Source organism: Lissotriton vulgaris, chromosome 1_1 (genome assembly GCF_964263255.1).
Source record: "Lissotriton vulgaris chromosome 1_1, aLisVul1.2, whole genome shotgun sequence".
Classification (NCBI taxonomy): domain Eukaryota; kingdom Metazoa; phylum Chordata; class Amphibia; order Caudata; family Salamandridae; genus Lissotriton; species Lissotriton vulgaris.
Window position 1 is genome coordinate 996000790 of NC_141685.1, and position 14415 is coordinate 996015204.

General features: G+C 47.1%; 2 protein-coding genes across 5 annotated transcripts in view; one reads left to right on the forward strand and one right to left on the reverse strand.

The window, feature by feature from the left end:
• Window positions 1-14415, reverse strand: part of TECR (trans-2,3-enoyl-CoA reductase) — a 286254-nt gene that overhangs the window by 205534 nt on the left and 66305 nt on the right. Inside the window, exon 1 of one of the 2 annotated variants that reach the window (XM_086960903.1) lies at window positions 8946-9008. The exons of the other annotated variant lie outside the window; for it this stretch is intronic. Coding sequence (XP_086817029.1) covers window positions 8946-8978 — 33 coding nt within the window. The 5' untranslated portion in view covers window positions 8979-9008. Of the gene's footprint in view, window positions 1-8945; window positions 9009-14415 lie in introns of those variants that run through there. 2 annotated transcript variants of the gene reach the window in all.
• Window positions 1-14415, forward strand: part of LOC147748374 (uncharacterized) — a 110668-nt gene that overhangs the window by 36227 nt on the left and 60026 nt on the right. The gene's annotated exons all lie outside the window — the stretch shown is intronic.

A 14415-nucleotide genomic window follows, 5' to 3' on the forward strand; every position in this document is an offset into this window, starting at 1 on the left:
CTCAAGAGTGACTGTGGTCAATGACTGTGGCGATTTGAAACGTGATATGAACAAGATATTAGTTCTGGATGACACGGTATGCTCTTGCAGGGATCGAAGGGGAAATGCTTTTAAAGCTGACTTTAAGATTGATGAGAATATTGTCACTCTCATGGTGGACACAGGTTCCAAGTGGACCATCATCCCACTATCCTTGATGAAGAGTGTGTGGGGTGAAAGAGTTTTAAAGGAGTGTGACATTTTTCCGTCTGGGTATCAAGGCGAGAAAATTGATCTGTTGGGCTATTTCGAAGCAAAAATATACATTTCAACTGATGGACCGGCCATTTTAGGTCGTCACCATCAGTATGATTTGCACATTGTGGTTGATCCCAGGTCTGATGATCCAGTGTCTATTGTCGATAATTCATCTGTTGATGAGATACTGGATAAATTTAAAAATGTCTGTAGAGATCAATTAGGGGAACTCGTAGGTTATTCCCATCACATAATTCTCAAGGAAGGTAGTTGTCCTGTCCAGCATAAAGTGAGGAGAGTCCCTTTCGCGTTGCGAAAAGAGGTTAAGGCTACTTTGGAGGAAATGCTTCAAGGTGGCATTATTGAACCTATTGAGGCGTCCCCGTGGGTTTCGCCAGTGGTGATTTCACAGAAACCTGACAATAAAATTAGGTTCTGTGTGGACCTGCGTTCATTGAATAAATGTGTGGTTGCTGATGTGTTCCCACTACCAAACATTAGTGAGTTAGTCTCAACACTCAAGGGGGCCAAGTTTTTTAGTAAGTTGGATCTAAAGCATGCGTACCATCAAATTTGCTTAGATGACAAGTCCAAACATTTGAATGCATTCATCACCAGCGAAGGGACCTTCCAATTCACAAGGCTACCCTTCGGACTTGTTTCTGCCGCTAGTGTATTCCAGAGACTTGTTTCCGAGGTTTTTAAGGGTTTAGATAAAGTATTATACTTTCAGGATGACATCTTGATCTATGGAGATTCTTTGGAAGAGCACAATGGGACTTTGCAGAATGTGTTACGGAGAGTGGATGATGCTGGCCTAACGCTGAGAAGGGAGAAGTGTGCATTTCTTTTGAAGGAAATAGAGTATTTAGGTTTTTGCCTATCTGAGGAAGGTATTAAACCTAAGAAGAACTTATTGGAGGCCATTGAACTAGCTCCCTTCCCCGTTGACAAGGATCAATTTCGGTCCTTCATGGGTTTGATTGAGTTTTACTCGAAATTCGTGAGAGATTTCTCTTCAAAGACTGCTCCCTTGAGATACTTGTTAAAAAAAGGTGTCAGGTTTAATTGGACTGTTGAGCATGAGTCTTGCTTCAATATGATCAAAGGGGAACTTAAGTCTGCTAATGTCCTTACCCCTTTTGATACTGCTCGGTCCTCTATTTTGATGGTTGACGCCAGTGCTATAGGTCTTGGTGCAGTTCTCCTGCAAAAGCATGGAGGGGTAGAGAAGACCATAGCGTTTGCGTCTAGGCCTTTGTCTGTCTCGGAATCCAATTACTCAGTCATAGAGCGTGAAGCTCTTGCTGCTGCTTGGGGCACGAGCTACTTTAGGACCTACTTGTGGGGTTACAAGTTTATTCTCCGTACGGACCATAAACCCCTTGTAAATGTCTTAGCTCCAGGTGGTGCTGGAAAGGGGTCTCCAAGGTTGGCGAGATTGGCCTCTCGGCTACAGGACTACCAATGTGAGATTGAGTTTGTTCATGGCTGGAAAAACATCCAAGCAGATTGCTTGTCGCGGCTTCCTGTGCGATCCACTAGTTGTGATGGTCTCTTTAAGGATGTTTTGGATGATCTGGCTGTTGCTATTGTTGAGGATGTCTTGTTTGTAGGAGGTGGTTCTTTTTCCCGTGACGAGTGGTCAAAAGGTATGGAAGAGGATCAAATTTTAAAGGCCGTGATAAATCTGGTCTCGAAAGGAGCAAGAAGGGAGAGCACTGTTGACCCTCAGGTTAGACCGTTTTTGAAGGTCTTAGATGAACTTTCCTTGGAAGGAAAAGATGTTCTGATGCGGGGTGATCGCTTTGTTCCTCCTGGTTCATTAAGGAGTAGGATTCGTGACTTGGCTCATGAGGGCCATTTGGGCCAAAGCCTCACCCAACGTCGTGTCAAAGAAAACTTTTGGTGGCCCTCTGTTGATAGAGATGCTGTGGACTGTGTGCTGAAGTGTAGCTTTTGCAAAGAGGGGGAGAAGCGTCTGAAAATTCTAGGTTCTCAGTCACCGCAGAAAATTGGATTTGAGAATGTGCCTTGGCACAGAGTCTGTTTGGACTTCATAGGCCCTATGAGTGAGTTACCTTTAAACCAACGTTATGCCATTATTATAATTGATTGTTATTCGAAGTGGCTTTGTGTACAGTTTGTGAGGGAGATAAACACTGATACCACCATTAACTTTCTGAAGGATGTTTTCTTGAATGAAGGATACCCTTCTGTCCTTATCTCAGATAATGGCACTCAATTGACGTCTTCTAAAATGGCTTCGTTTGTACGTGATTGTGGCATCAGACATCAGAAGACTAGCCTTTACAACCCGCAAGGAAATGGTCTTTGTGAAAGGGTAAATCGCCTTGTAAAGGGGGTGATCCAGATGTTTGTGGAGAGTGGTTGTTTTTCGCATGAGCGTGTGCAGGAACTTGTCTGGGCGTACAGGTCAACGCCTCATAAGAATGGTGAAAAATCCCCTTTTGAATTAATGCGTGGGCGTGCTCCAGTGACAAGATTGACTCCTGCTTGGTTGAGGCGCTTGGATGATGAAGTATCTTTATCCCATAGTAATGTTCCTTTGCCTATCTCTGTGGGTGATCTAGTTAAGGTAAAGCCTGGTAGGTGTGCTAAGGGTCTTAGCAAGTTTAGAGGTCCCTACAGAGTTAAGAAAGTCTTTCCGCATTTTGTTGTTCTGGCCAATGGGGAAAGTTGGAACTATAGGAGGGTAGCACTATACCAAAAGAGGAAAGGCTTTTCTTCTGATGACGTAATGGCTAGTGGTTCAGGAGGGTGCAATGGGTACTTGTTGACTTCTGGTGGTTCTTCCTCCACCTCTCTGCCAACTGTACGGGGGGAGGTGGGTAGTGGCGATGCTTCTACTTCTTTGTGTGTGCATGGTAGTTCTTTGGTTGATTCTGCCCCTACTACTTCTGTTCCCACCATTTCCTCTTCTTCCTCGTTGGATGTCAGGTTGAGGAGCCCTCGCTCCCGTCGTCCACCCACCTATCTGAATGACTATGTACATTGATCTTTTCTTGTGCTTTCTTTTACATTTGTTTTCTTTTCTTGTTAAGGGGGAAAGATATGTTGTACAGTGCTTAGCTCTTCCCTTGGGCTAGCACTCTAGATTACTGTGGGTGTTCCTAGTTCTGGAGTTCTCCTTCGCCTTGTTGGCAGTTGGAGCTCTGGTCAGATGAGGGATGGTCCTACCTGTTCTGTGCTGCAATAAAGCGGTTTCCTGGAGTACCTATTCGTGGAATCTTATTATAATTTACATCAATCTCCTCATGCACAGATCTGGCAAAGCAAGCGCAACAACAACAATACAACATTTCCTGACGCACAGAACAAGTACATCCAGGCTAGGAGCAGGGCAACCTACCCTGGTCATTACAATAGGAGCAACAAGGGCAGCAGTAAGATACATTGCCTTGACATTTACCATAGGTTTAGCAAGCAAAGAAGTACAAATTTCCCTCACACAAAGATTTAAGTACATGGAGCACCAGTGCAAGCTTTTCACACAATGTTCCACCGAATGCAACCAATGCCTCTTTAGACCTATAATGAGCGCTGCTACCAAATGAGGATGGTGGTACAGGGACCAATATGGATAGATGAAAAAAATGAAAGGCGGAAATCTTCGTGAACCAATTTAGGTCTCATTCTTATCAACAACTGACGAACAAGGATGTAGACTTGCATTGCAATATATACGTTTCGAGAAACATTTTCATGGGTCAATGCTAGGACGGAATACAAACTTTTGAGAAGCTGGCTCTGCAAAATGAATAAGTGGCCTATAATTCGGAAGCTCTATGTAGAGATATTCAGAATTGGCAGGCATTCCACCAAAAGAGTCACAATTAAATATTTAACGGACCCAAACACTTGCCCTGTGTGCTGTAAATACACAGAAAGGATTTCTGCTGCATTACTCAGTCCACTAAAGGGTTGTATGACAGAATACGGTTAGCAAAAATATCACCTCACAGGAATTTTGTGGCCTAAATATTAGTTACCAAAAATATCGCTCCACATGGTGTAGAAATTCTATTATTACTCCGATGAGGCCACATTTATGTAAACAGAATTTGGTCAAAATATTTCGGTCAGGCCATATTTTCGTTAAAGTATTCTGGTTTCCAGTGGCGGCTGGTGACATTTGAAAGTGGTGAGGCGTAAAATGCTAATCATACTGCACCGTAGCAAGCGAGCGAGCCCGAACCCCCTAAGGAGGGTTCGGGGGGAAATTGTTTTGAAAAAAGAGTGGACAAATGGTGCATTTTCAGCAAATTTGAGAAAGCAGGAAGGTTAATGAAGCAATCGTGAAAGTGCAGTTGTTACATTAATAAAGTGGAGTCATATAACATAGGAAGCTGCTTATTACAAGATAAATTCTCATGCTTTGAGGGAATAATATTTAGTCTTAAAATCAATCCAACCAGCTCCTTCTCGGCCGCATTCATATATTGTCGTCTGGGTCCAAAAACAGAATTTAGTAATAACTTTTCCTTCTACAAAAAGCACATTTTTTAACTTTTCCTTCTACAAAAAGCACATTTTTTTACTTCCAGGAAGTCTTAATTTCCATCTTGATGATTCCACCAATCAAGTAGCTCACAATCTTTTAAAATCCATGTCCACATTAGGATTTCTGCAGCTAATAAAAGAAGCCTAATCACGAAGTCAAGCCTAATGTGGCCTGACCATTCAGCAGTCTCTATAAATGTCAGACTTACTACGTCATCTCAAACTGATAATAAGCCAACCTCTTCTTACATGACTAGCTTGTGGTCAAAACCATAATTTTAATATAGGGCTTATCCAACAAAGTCCCTCCATTACTAAGGACATTAATCCACTCTTATCAGAAATTGATGACTGAAAGTGAAAACATTCTTTATTGTATAGTTAGTTAAAACCATCACAATATTCCAATACATACGATCCATTTTCTCTACATGTTAAAAATACCCCATTGTTAAAAAAGTAAAGTAGAAGGGAGAGTGAGTGTAAACAACTAGTACACCACATCTTTATGCAATACATTAAAATGTGATTCATTGTTTTATTTGAATTTGATGATTGACTGGATAGCATCCTCTCTAGAATATATGGCCCTAAAGCACTAACAAATTAAAACAACAGGCTCCTTCCACCCTCTGCTTTTGGGACAGCCTCTGAAAAACCAAAATGCATTGTAAAAATGTGAGCAGAAATGGAGGAAAGCTTATGATGCAAAGGTTAAAGCTCATTATCAAGCTATTATTCACAAATAGTGTATTGAAGCAGCAAATGCCTCCTTTACTCTTCCTTGATCATAGCATCAAAAAGTCCTGCTTTTGATCTGTGTGCCATAGTTAATCAGCTCAGCCACCTAGATGCTAGCAGGAGTTCCTTCTCACCTATTTTTAATTTATATTGGACAAGTTTGCCATTTTCTCATGAGAAAAAAATGTATTTTGATGTTACTATGTCTCATTCCACTGATCCTTTCCATCTCCTTTTAGAGAACTTCATTTTGTCAAATAGTTCCTCCCATAGAGAATTCACCCTTTTATCTGAACAGCAAGTAATTGATTATCTACGTGTGGCCAAATCTGGCTCTTCACTTGCTCCTTGTCCCTCTTGCATTATGAAATGTGCTGCTAATAACACTGGACCAATTCTTATTTTCTTATTAATATTGGACATTTTTCTGTATAAAGCTGCTCAAGTTCTGTTCACCTGGAAAAAGGCCAAGATTACTCCTTTACTAAAGACACCACTACTAAATCCTTTACTGTTTAAATAAAGATCAGTATCACTTCTCTCTCTTCCAACCAAAATAACTGAGGTGAAGAACTCATAAATAACGCACTCCCTGGCTGCACTGTCTTTTTTGCATCATTAGCACCATCGCCGGGGGCGCTGTCAGGTGTTGTTGGCCTTGGGAGGGGTTGCCACACAGCGGGGGCAACCTGCAGGTGATGGCAGAGGGACCCCTGAGGGGGCGGGAGGAGGGGGATGAGGGAAGTGAGGTGACTCCCAGCTCTACCCTGTGAGATGCGGCCACAGGGATACATACCAGGTCCAGACACGAGGTGGCAACGAGTCAGTAATTTAGAAGAACTTCAAGAAGCTCATGAAAAATAGCGAAAAAGAATTCTATCAATTGGCTTTTTTTGTTTTAATTAGGACCATTGTGTCTGCATTAAAGGAGCTCGCCTGTCTCCTCCGGTAGCTTACAACACCCGTGAAGCCAGACAGTAGTTGCTTTGAAAAAGCACTGATCTACAGTCTTCTGACATTTCTGAGACCTCAGTTAATAAGTCACCGCGGCTGCTGTCGCCCAACATCACCCACTCCTCCATAATCCCCCCATATAGTTCCCTATAAATCAGAAACGGCTGAAAACCTTCCCTTCACAGGAGTACTCTGTTTCACAGCGGAGCTTATTTACTGGACGGAGTGTAAATAAACAGAAAGTGTGAATTATTTCAAATACTTATATTCTCAATCGCTAAAATGCACACGAAGGCCATAATTATCTCTCCTGAAACATGACTGGCAGCAGGGTATTGCGTACTTCTGACCTGCCATTTAATTAGGAAGAAGAGTTGGAAAAGGAAAACAGTCGGTCAGCTCCTGAGGTGACGTTACAGAATATCTTCCGACCACGTTCTTTGCTTATTTAAACGAAGACTGTCAGTTGTAACCGAGAAACTTTTCCAGTAGGTCTTTTGATAATATCAAAAGACCTACTGCCTGGAAAAGTGGCTCGGTTACAACTGACAGACTTCGTTTAAATAAACAAAGAACGTGGTCGGAAGATATTCTGTATAGAATCTTTGAGCAGCAAGATATATGTAGCCCATTAAAATGAATAATAACACAACGGGGGATTGAACGAATAGTTTACACACCTTGTGCTAACAGTCACTCTTCTACGCGTCGTTAGTCGTTACGTGTGTCGTCGACAGTCACTCAGTGACAGTAGTAGTACACAGTCTTCTCGAACAATCTCTGCCACTCACTCACTCTAGTCGACTGTCTGCACGTGCTCTTGTGCAGAGAGGAGGTGACTGGCCGGCCCGATTTGCCCAGCAGGCAGCAATGTCCAATCATGTAATGGCTTAACACTAAGCCATTACAGTGATTGGGCATTGCCCCCCACGTTGGACGCTCCCACCCCCACGGTGCAAGTCAAGACAAACTAGACTGGCAACCGCACTACATGCTGCAGAGCCAATCATGACACTGCTCTCTTCAGAGGAGAGCTGCTTCAGGATTGGATTGAGCAGGAACAAAACGCCGCTCATTTCCGAACCATTGGGGTCCGTGGAGGTGTGCAAACCCCATACTCACCCATGCTTGCTTTTATAAACACACAGGGATGCTAGTTGCAGAAAGGGCAGCCGGTCAAACCCAACATGCGCAGTGCGCACTGTGCCAGGCCAGGCCCAGCCGTAGTAGTTGACACAGTCAGACAGTGAGTGCAGGTCTGGCCACGTGATGTTATGACGTGACGCTGCAGTGCTTTATAATATAATTTGATTGAAGGTGCGTGTGATCGTCAACTCAACTACAACTAACTTGTAAATTGCCCAAAAATTATTAGTGGGGCAATGCCCCACCGCCCAAACGGTAAAACCGCCACAGGTTCCGACATTCTGTTAACAAACCCACAGAACTGGATATCTTTCATTACACGGACTCTGAACACTTAGGAACGGTGTGTACCACGGTGATATACAAGGTTATGGGAGTCCACATCCGGAATTCGCTTGTGATTTACACCCTGTATAGATAGATATCTGCCATTCTCACTGCCGGTGTCTAGCTGACATAACAGTTTAAAATAATCCACTGCATGCTGGCGATAGAACAACACTCTGCCACGTGTTACAAATCTTGCTGCACACGGCAGAAATTGACGTTGATCAAAGCAGTGCGAGTTGGATATGTATTGAAGGACCCTTATTGGCTGCAGTCACATTGCAACCTCAGAATTTCAGGACCAAGTGTGTCTGACTGCAGTGTATGATTGACGGCCACTGAAGGCCACTAAGGGTTACTTGTTTTCCTGCATACTGGGTACTGCAGGATGCAATGTTACTCTCCACATTACATAATAGGCGCTGCAGAACCCAGCTTGTTGCCCAGCAGACTGGGTATTCTAGGAAGAAGTGTTACTTGTCGAGTTATAATGGATACTGCTCCATGCATATTTTGTACTGCAGGATGAAGTGTTGTTACTTGTTGCACTATATACTGGGTAATGCAAAGCCCAGTGTCACTTGCTGCATTTTAAACTGAATATTGCTGGACCCAGCGTGGCTGGCTGCACTGTGTACTACAGGACCCAGTGCTATTGGTTGCAGTGAACGGTGGGTAGCCCAGAACCTACGTCAACGATTCCACTGCATGCTGGGTATTCAAGGACCCAGGGTCCCGGAGTTACTGTGCGTGCTGGGTATTAAAGGAAACCGTACCCTCTCTAAATACTATGAATGCTGGCTATTACTGGCCCCAATATCCCACTTCATACCGCATTCTGGACAATGCAGTGCCAGGTAAATCTAGCTTCTGAATATGATGGACTGGTATCACTTTCTGCGACTGATCCTTTCGCTCTCATTACATATACCCTCAACAGTTCACCTTTGCACCAACACCCACCCCATCTTCAGGCTATCCCTACTTGCTAAAACTAAAAATATTTAATAATCTACCTGCCCTCGCGTCTCTCGTCCATCAATGTTCATACCTCGTTATCTGTTGCAGGTGTTCTAAAGTGCAACGCCTTTGTGGCTTTGACAATACATGACTGCCAAGTCAGCTCTTCAGTTCAAAGTTCTTCGGCTAATCGTGAAAGAACCCGGTGTCCATGTTATACTGCACATGGGGTATGTGGAGCTGCACTTGTTGGGTATTACTGGGCTGGAAATCATTGGCTGCAGTTCACGCCAGGCGTTGTGGGATTGAAGGTCACCGCTACAGGTCATGACTTTCAGTGTATGACTGAATGTTGCAGATCACAGCGGGTTAGGGTGACCAGAATTTTAAAGCCAAAAACCGGGACATTTCCCAAAAATAGAAAGACTGCAATTTTATTTCAACCCAGCACACAGTATGACACTGCTCCTTAGCAGAGAAATACAGAAAAGCTAGTGAGAACATAAATAAAATGCCGATTTTAAAACCAGTTGCATGCCTGTTAATAAAATTGCTTTTTTATAACAGCTGCTAACTACCCATGCTTTGCAAAACATAAAAAGATACCTCCTACCATTTTCTGTCGACCCTCTGTAAAAACCGGGACACGAGTTTAATTTCCTGAAATCTGCCGGGACAGCTGGCGGAAAATCGGGACTGTTCGGGCAAATCCGGGACGCCTGGTCACCATACAGCGGGTGCTAACTATTGCATAACCTGGCATCGTTATCTCCAGTACATGCTGTGATTAAAGAAACCATGTCCTGCTAGGCTGTTCGTGCATTGAAGCGCCCTATGCAACACAGTGTATCACATTCTTGGAAACAAAGTCTCTCAAAGGACTGCGAAAGCCAAATAGCCAGAGCCCCCGCCAGCCTCGTTTGTATAAAAGGAAACAAAAACCAGAGTGACCATGGACTCCAACCTCACTCTGGAAGAACACATTACCTCCTCGTTAGTCTTCCTCGCCACATGAGTTACATAGTGAGCTTCAGCTCCACACCAGTACCCTACAAAGCAAAAAGTTAGCCTCCCATGCCGCCCATGCCTCCCATCCCCTCCCAAGATGGCCGACCCATTACCACCTGACCTCTATAAGAGGCGGGCCGGCCCAACCCATCAGCCTGTTTTTTTTGTTCTGTGCGTCATTACTCTCCAGATGCGTCTTCAGGTAAGTGGTTCCTGCTGCTGCGGGAACGTGGATCCTTGGTTGGTGGTCCTGCGCTAGCGGACTCTGGGGCTTTTGGACCTCTCCCCTTCCTTCCCTCGGTCTCTTTGGGGCTGGTTAGGCTCTGCCTTAGCGGGCCAAGGGTCAATAGGGAGGGCGGGGGGTTGGTCTGGGGCTCTGCTGTTTGAGCCCTTCTGGCCCCTCGCGCTGCCTGTAACTGTCTGTTGCTGCCGGCACCCGTATCTGCTGAGGACCCGTGTTTGTCCTCTCGGGGGCTCTGCTCCTGCGGGCCGTGGGTTTTCCATGGGGGGGTTGGCGGGGTACTGTTTGGGCAGGGGGCCAGCACGCTGCCGTGCCTCTGCTGTGCCCTTTTGTACTGTGCCTGGTTGTTGCCGCCAGCCTGCCTTTCATTGCGCTGCGGCTGTCCTCCCCCCTTCCTTCCCCCGGTCCTTTTTTATTGGAGCCCGGTTTGGCCCTGCTTTAGCGGGCCGTGGGTCAATAGGGGGGGTGGGGGGTTGGTCTGGGGCTCTGCTGTTTCTGAGCCCTTCTGGCCCCTCGCGCTGCTTGTAACGGTTTGTTGCTGCCGGCACCCGTATCTGCTGAGGACCCGTGTTTGTCCTCTCGGGGGCTCTGCTCCTGCGGGCCGTGGGTTTTCCATGGGGGGGTTGCCGGGGTACTGTTTGGGCGGGGGGCCAGCACGCTGCCGTGCCTCTGCTGTGCCCTTTTGTACTGTGCCTGGTTGTTGCCGCCAGCCTGCCTTTCATTGCGCTGCGGCGGTCCTCCCCCCTTCCTTCCCCCGGTCCTTTTTTATTGGAGCCCGGTTTGGCCCTGCTTTAGCGGGCCGTGGATCATTGGGGGAGGGGCGGGGGGGGGGGGGGGGCGGGCTGGGTCTTGGGCTCCTGTTTGTGTGCCCTTTTTCAAGCCTCGCACTGTGTCGGACCTACTGTGTCCATATTGCCGGACTCCTGCTCTGTCTTTCTTCCCACGGGTTTGGGGCACGAGTACGCCTGTGTTGTGTCCCATGGACTGGCACATTGGTTTTTCCTAGTGCGGTTTGTGTTTCGGTCTTCTCCCGCCATTTCTTTAGGTGTTTGGGGGGGGGGGGGTCGACGGGCGCTTGTTGTACATGCCTTGATGGCGGGGTTTCTGTGCAAGTTGGGGGAGCGTTGGTTTGATGGTCTCACGATCCTCCGTTACCGGATTTCTGCTGGTGGTCTCCTTTTTTGGGCAGGAACAGCTGCACTCTTGGCAGGTTCTCCTTCGTGCAGGGACCCGCAGCTTCTCTTGGGGGGACTGGGTGAATTTGCTGGGCAATTTTCCGAACATGGAAATGTGTCTTTTTAAATATGCGAGTTCCCCTCTCCCCTGCGCTTCGGAGGCACGTATGCATTTGCTCTGACAGCAGCTCTGCTACCCTGTTGCGTTGGTGTTCCCGCTCTCACGGGTTTACCTTAGGCGGCCTGGGGTTTCCGCACGGCGGGTGTTGGCTGCCCCCGGCTCCGTTTCCGGGGGGGGCGGCTGGGCTCAGTTTTCTTGCCCCACCGTTTTTCAGGGGCGCGGCCGTTGCTGTGTGCCTCCATGTTTCCCTCGCCTCGGTCCGGGGGCGGGTCGGGGCTCCTCTGGCTTCCTTCGGGATTGGGGGAGTCGGCTGGGTTTCCTCCAATTGGATTCGACCGTTGCCGAGGTCGGGTGTGTTGTCCTGTATGGAGTTTTGCTCCTGTGGGCTCGCACGGCGTTTTGCTGTTTCTTGACGGGGTGCTTATTACTTCTCTGCCTTTTTTACGCCGGTCGTGTGTTGCCTCTGTTCTTTTCTGTTTATTCTCGGACTCGTCCTCTGTCTGGGGCCCGTTTGTTGGATTTATTGTGCGGCGCTCTGATGCCCGTTTGGGTGCTTTTTCCTCCATTCACGGGTTGTTGGGTCACCTGATGATTGCGGCCGTTGCCTGTGCGGGGATTCGGCGTCGGATGTGTTCGCTTGTGTGCTATTTGGGTGTTTTCTTTGGCTTTCTTGCACGCTGTATTGTCATGTTGCATGTGCCTGTCTTCCTTCTGGGGTCGATTCTTCGACTGCTTTGTCGTCTGATTTGCTGGATTGGCCTGCGGCGCTGTGTTGGGCTCGCTCTCTTGGAGTCTTGGGTTCTTGTGGCCCTTCCGTCTGGTGTTTCCATGTTTAACCTCCCTGGAAGCCCCTTGTCACGAGTCTGGCGGCTCAGTGGACTGATGCATCTGCCTCCGGTGCCTGCTTTCGGCCTCATGGTCATGGGTTAGATCCAGAGTGGAGAAGTGTGGCTCAATGGTTTGAGCAGCAGACCCTGATGCGGAGGTCTAGCCCGGGACCAGGGTTCAATTCCCCACCTCGGCGGGTCTTGGGCTCATAATCCCAGAGAACTGATGTTTTAAGCGGGTCCACTCAGCCTTTCTTCCGTTGATGTCAGTGCACTTTTGTTCCGTTGCATTGGTTTACATTGTACGTCTGTTATTTCGGTGGCCATGTTGCCCCGTTGCTGGGGTGCTTGTGTGCTTTATGTGGTTGGGCCTGATTGGTGCCTGCCTGGGTGTTACTACAAAAATAGGAGTCTGGAGGGAAAGACAAACAGAACTAGGACGCCCTCCACTCTGTAAGCTAATCAACAACACCAGTCCTAGTTCTTGTGGCAATATTCATTCATTGGACTGTAAACATCCATGGTCGAAATTCGTTATCCACGGGATCTCTTTAGTCTCAAGATAATCCTAAAATGTTTCAATCTACTGCCTCTTTAAAACAACAACCTCTCTGATCTATACAGACAGGACAGCACAAACAAAAAATGTGTGAAAAGCGAGATGGCACCTCACGGGCGCACCACCAATGGGGCCCCTGGTTGGTACTCACCAGGATGGCCCTGTTCTCATCATCGGTGCCATCAAGCTAAAACAAAAGCGTGTCTCGAACCCCAAAAATAAAAAGACAGTGGATGGTGCAGTGGACACAACTTATATGTGACACAACTAACAACATGTAACATTTAACATATAAGTCACTGCGCAACTAGGACAATAAACTTTACTTTCGTTCCTTTCTTTGTTGCAAACAGTAAACACACATATACTAAAAAAGGAGAGAGTGAATACTACCTATCGATTCACTCTCTACTTACAGCCGACATGTTTCATTGCCTTGGTTTCTATCAGGCAATTTCTTCAGGGCAATTCACTTTAAATGCCACTGCAAGAGACACTGAATCTTGGGTGCCTGCATGCAGTTTTGCCTCTCATACCAGTCATGAAGTCATGAAAATTCGGAATCCAGCCCCCTTAGGTGAGCATGGTCCTTACTCCCCGTTAGAGAAGGTTACGGTGTCAGAGTAGCGGTCGGCGTCCTCTCAACCAGCCATCTCGCTTTTCACACATTTTTTGTTTGTGCTGTCCTGTCTGTATAGATCAGAGAGGTTGTTGTTTTAAAGAGGCAGTAGATTGAAACATTTTAGGATTATCTTGAGACTAAAGAGATCCCTTGGATAACGAATTTCGACCATGGATGTTTACAGTCCAATGAATGAATATTGCCACAAGAACTAGGACTGGTGTTGTTGATTAGCCTGCCTGGGTGTGCCTGGTGCTGTACGCTACCATGGTGCTGTTGCTCAGTGGGTTGCCTTGGGCCTCTGATGACTTAGTCCTCCTCTGGCCATGGTTTTTACTCCAAGCGTGTCCGCTCTGCCCTTCTTCTTCCGTCTTGGGTTGGTAGGATGAGTGCCTTTGTGTGGTGTCGCATCTTAAGTCTGTTGTTCTGTGCCTGGATGCCCGTGGTGGTGCACGTGCGCTTTACGCTTACACGTCTGGCCATTTTTTTTGGGTTTGTTTTTTTCTGGGGTTGTTTCTGCTCCGGTGTTTACGCTGTTTGCGTGTTGGCACATGTGGCTATGGGTTTTTGGGCCTCCGGGTCTCCTGTTCCCGCCATTGTGCTGTCATGTTCGGTTCCCTGGTGGGGGGTTCCGGGGGCTGTGGGCTGGCTCGTGTCTGGTGCTGGCTGCCGTTGGCACCTGTCCGCCCGTCTCTGGGCTACTTCAGTGGTACTCCTGGTGTGTTGTTTTTTTCTGGCACTTCTGCTCCTGGCTGGCTCGTTGTCTGGTCGGGCGGCTCCTACACCCATGTCCAGTGGTTTTCTACTGTCCCATGCTTCTCGCCTCCGGGGGTCTGTGTCTGTTGTGGTTCATCTTTCGCCTCCCCTCTCATCCTGTGTGGCGCGGTTCCTTGGCTCCTGCCCTCTGCCTGCCTGCTCCGGTGGTCGGTTCTGGGGCTCCCCTGCTCCTGTCCTTTGGACTGTGGCTCTTTGG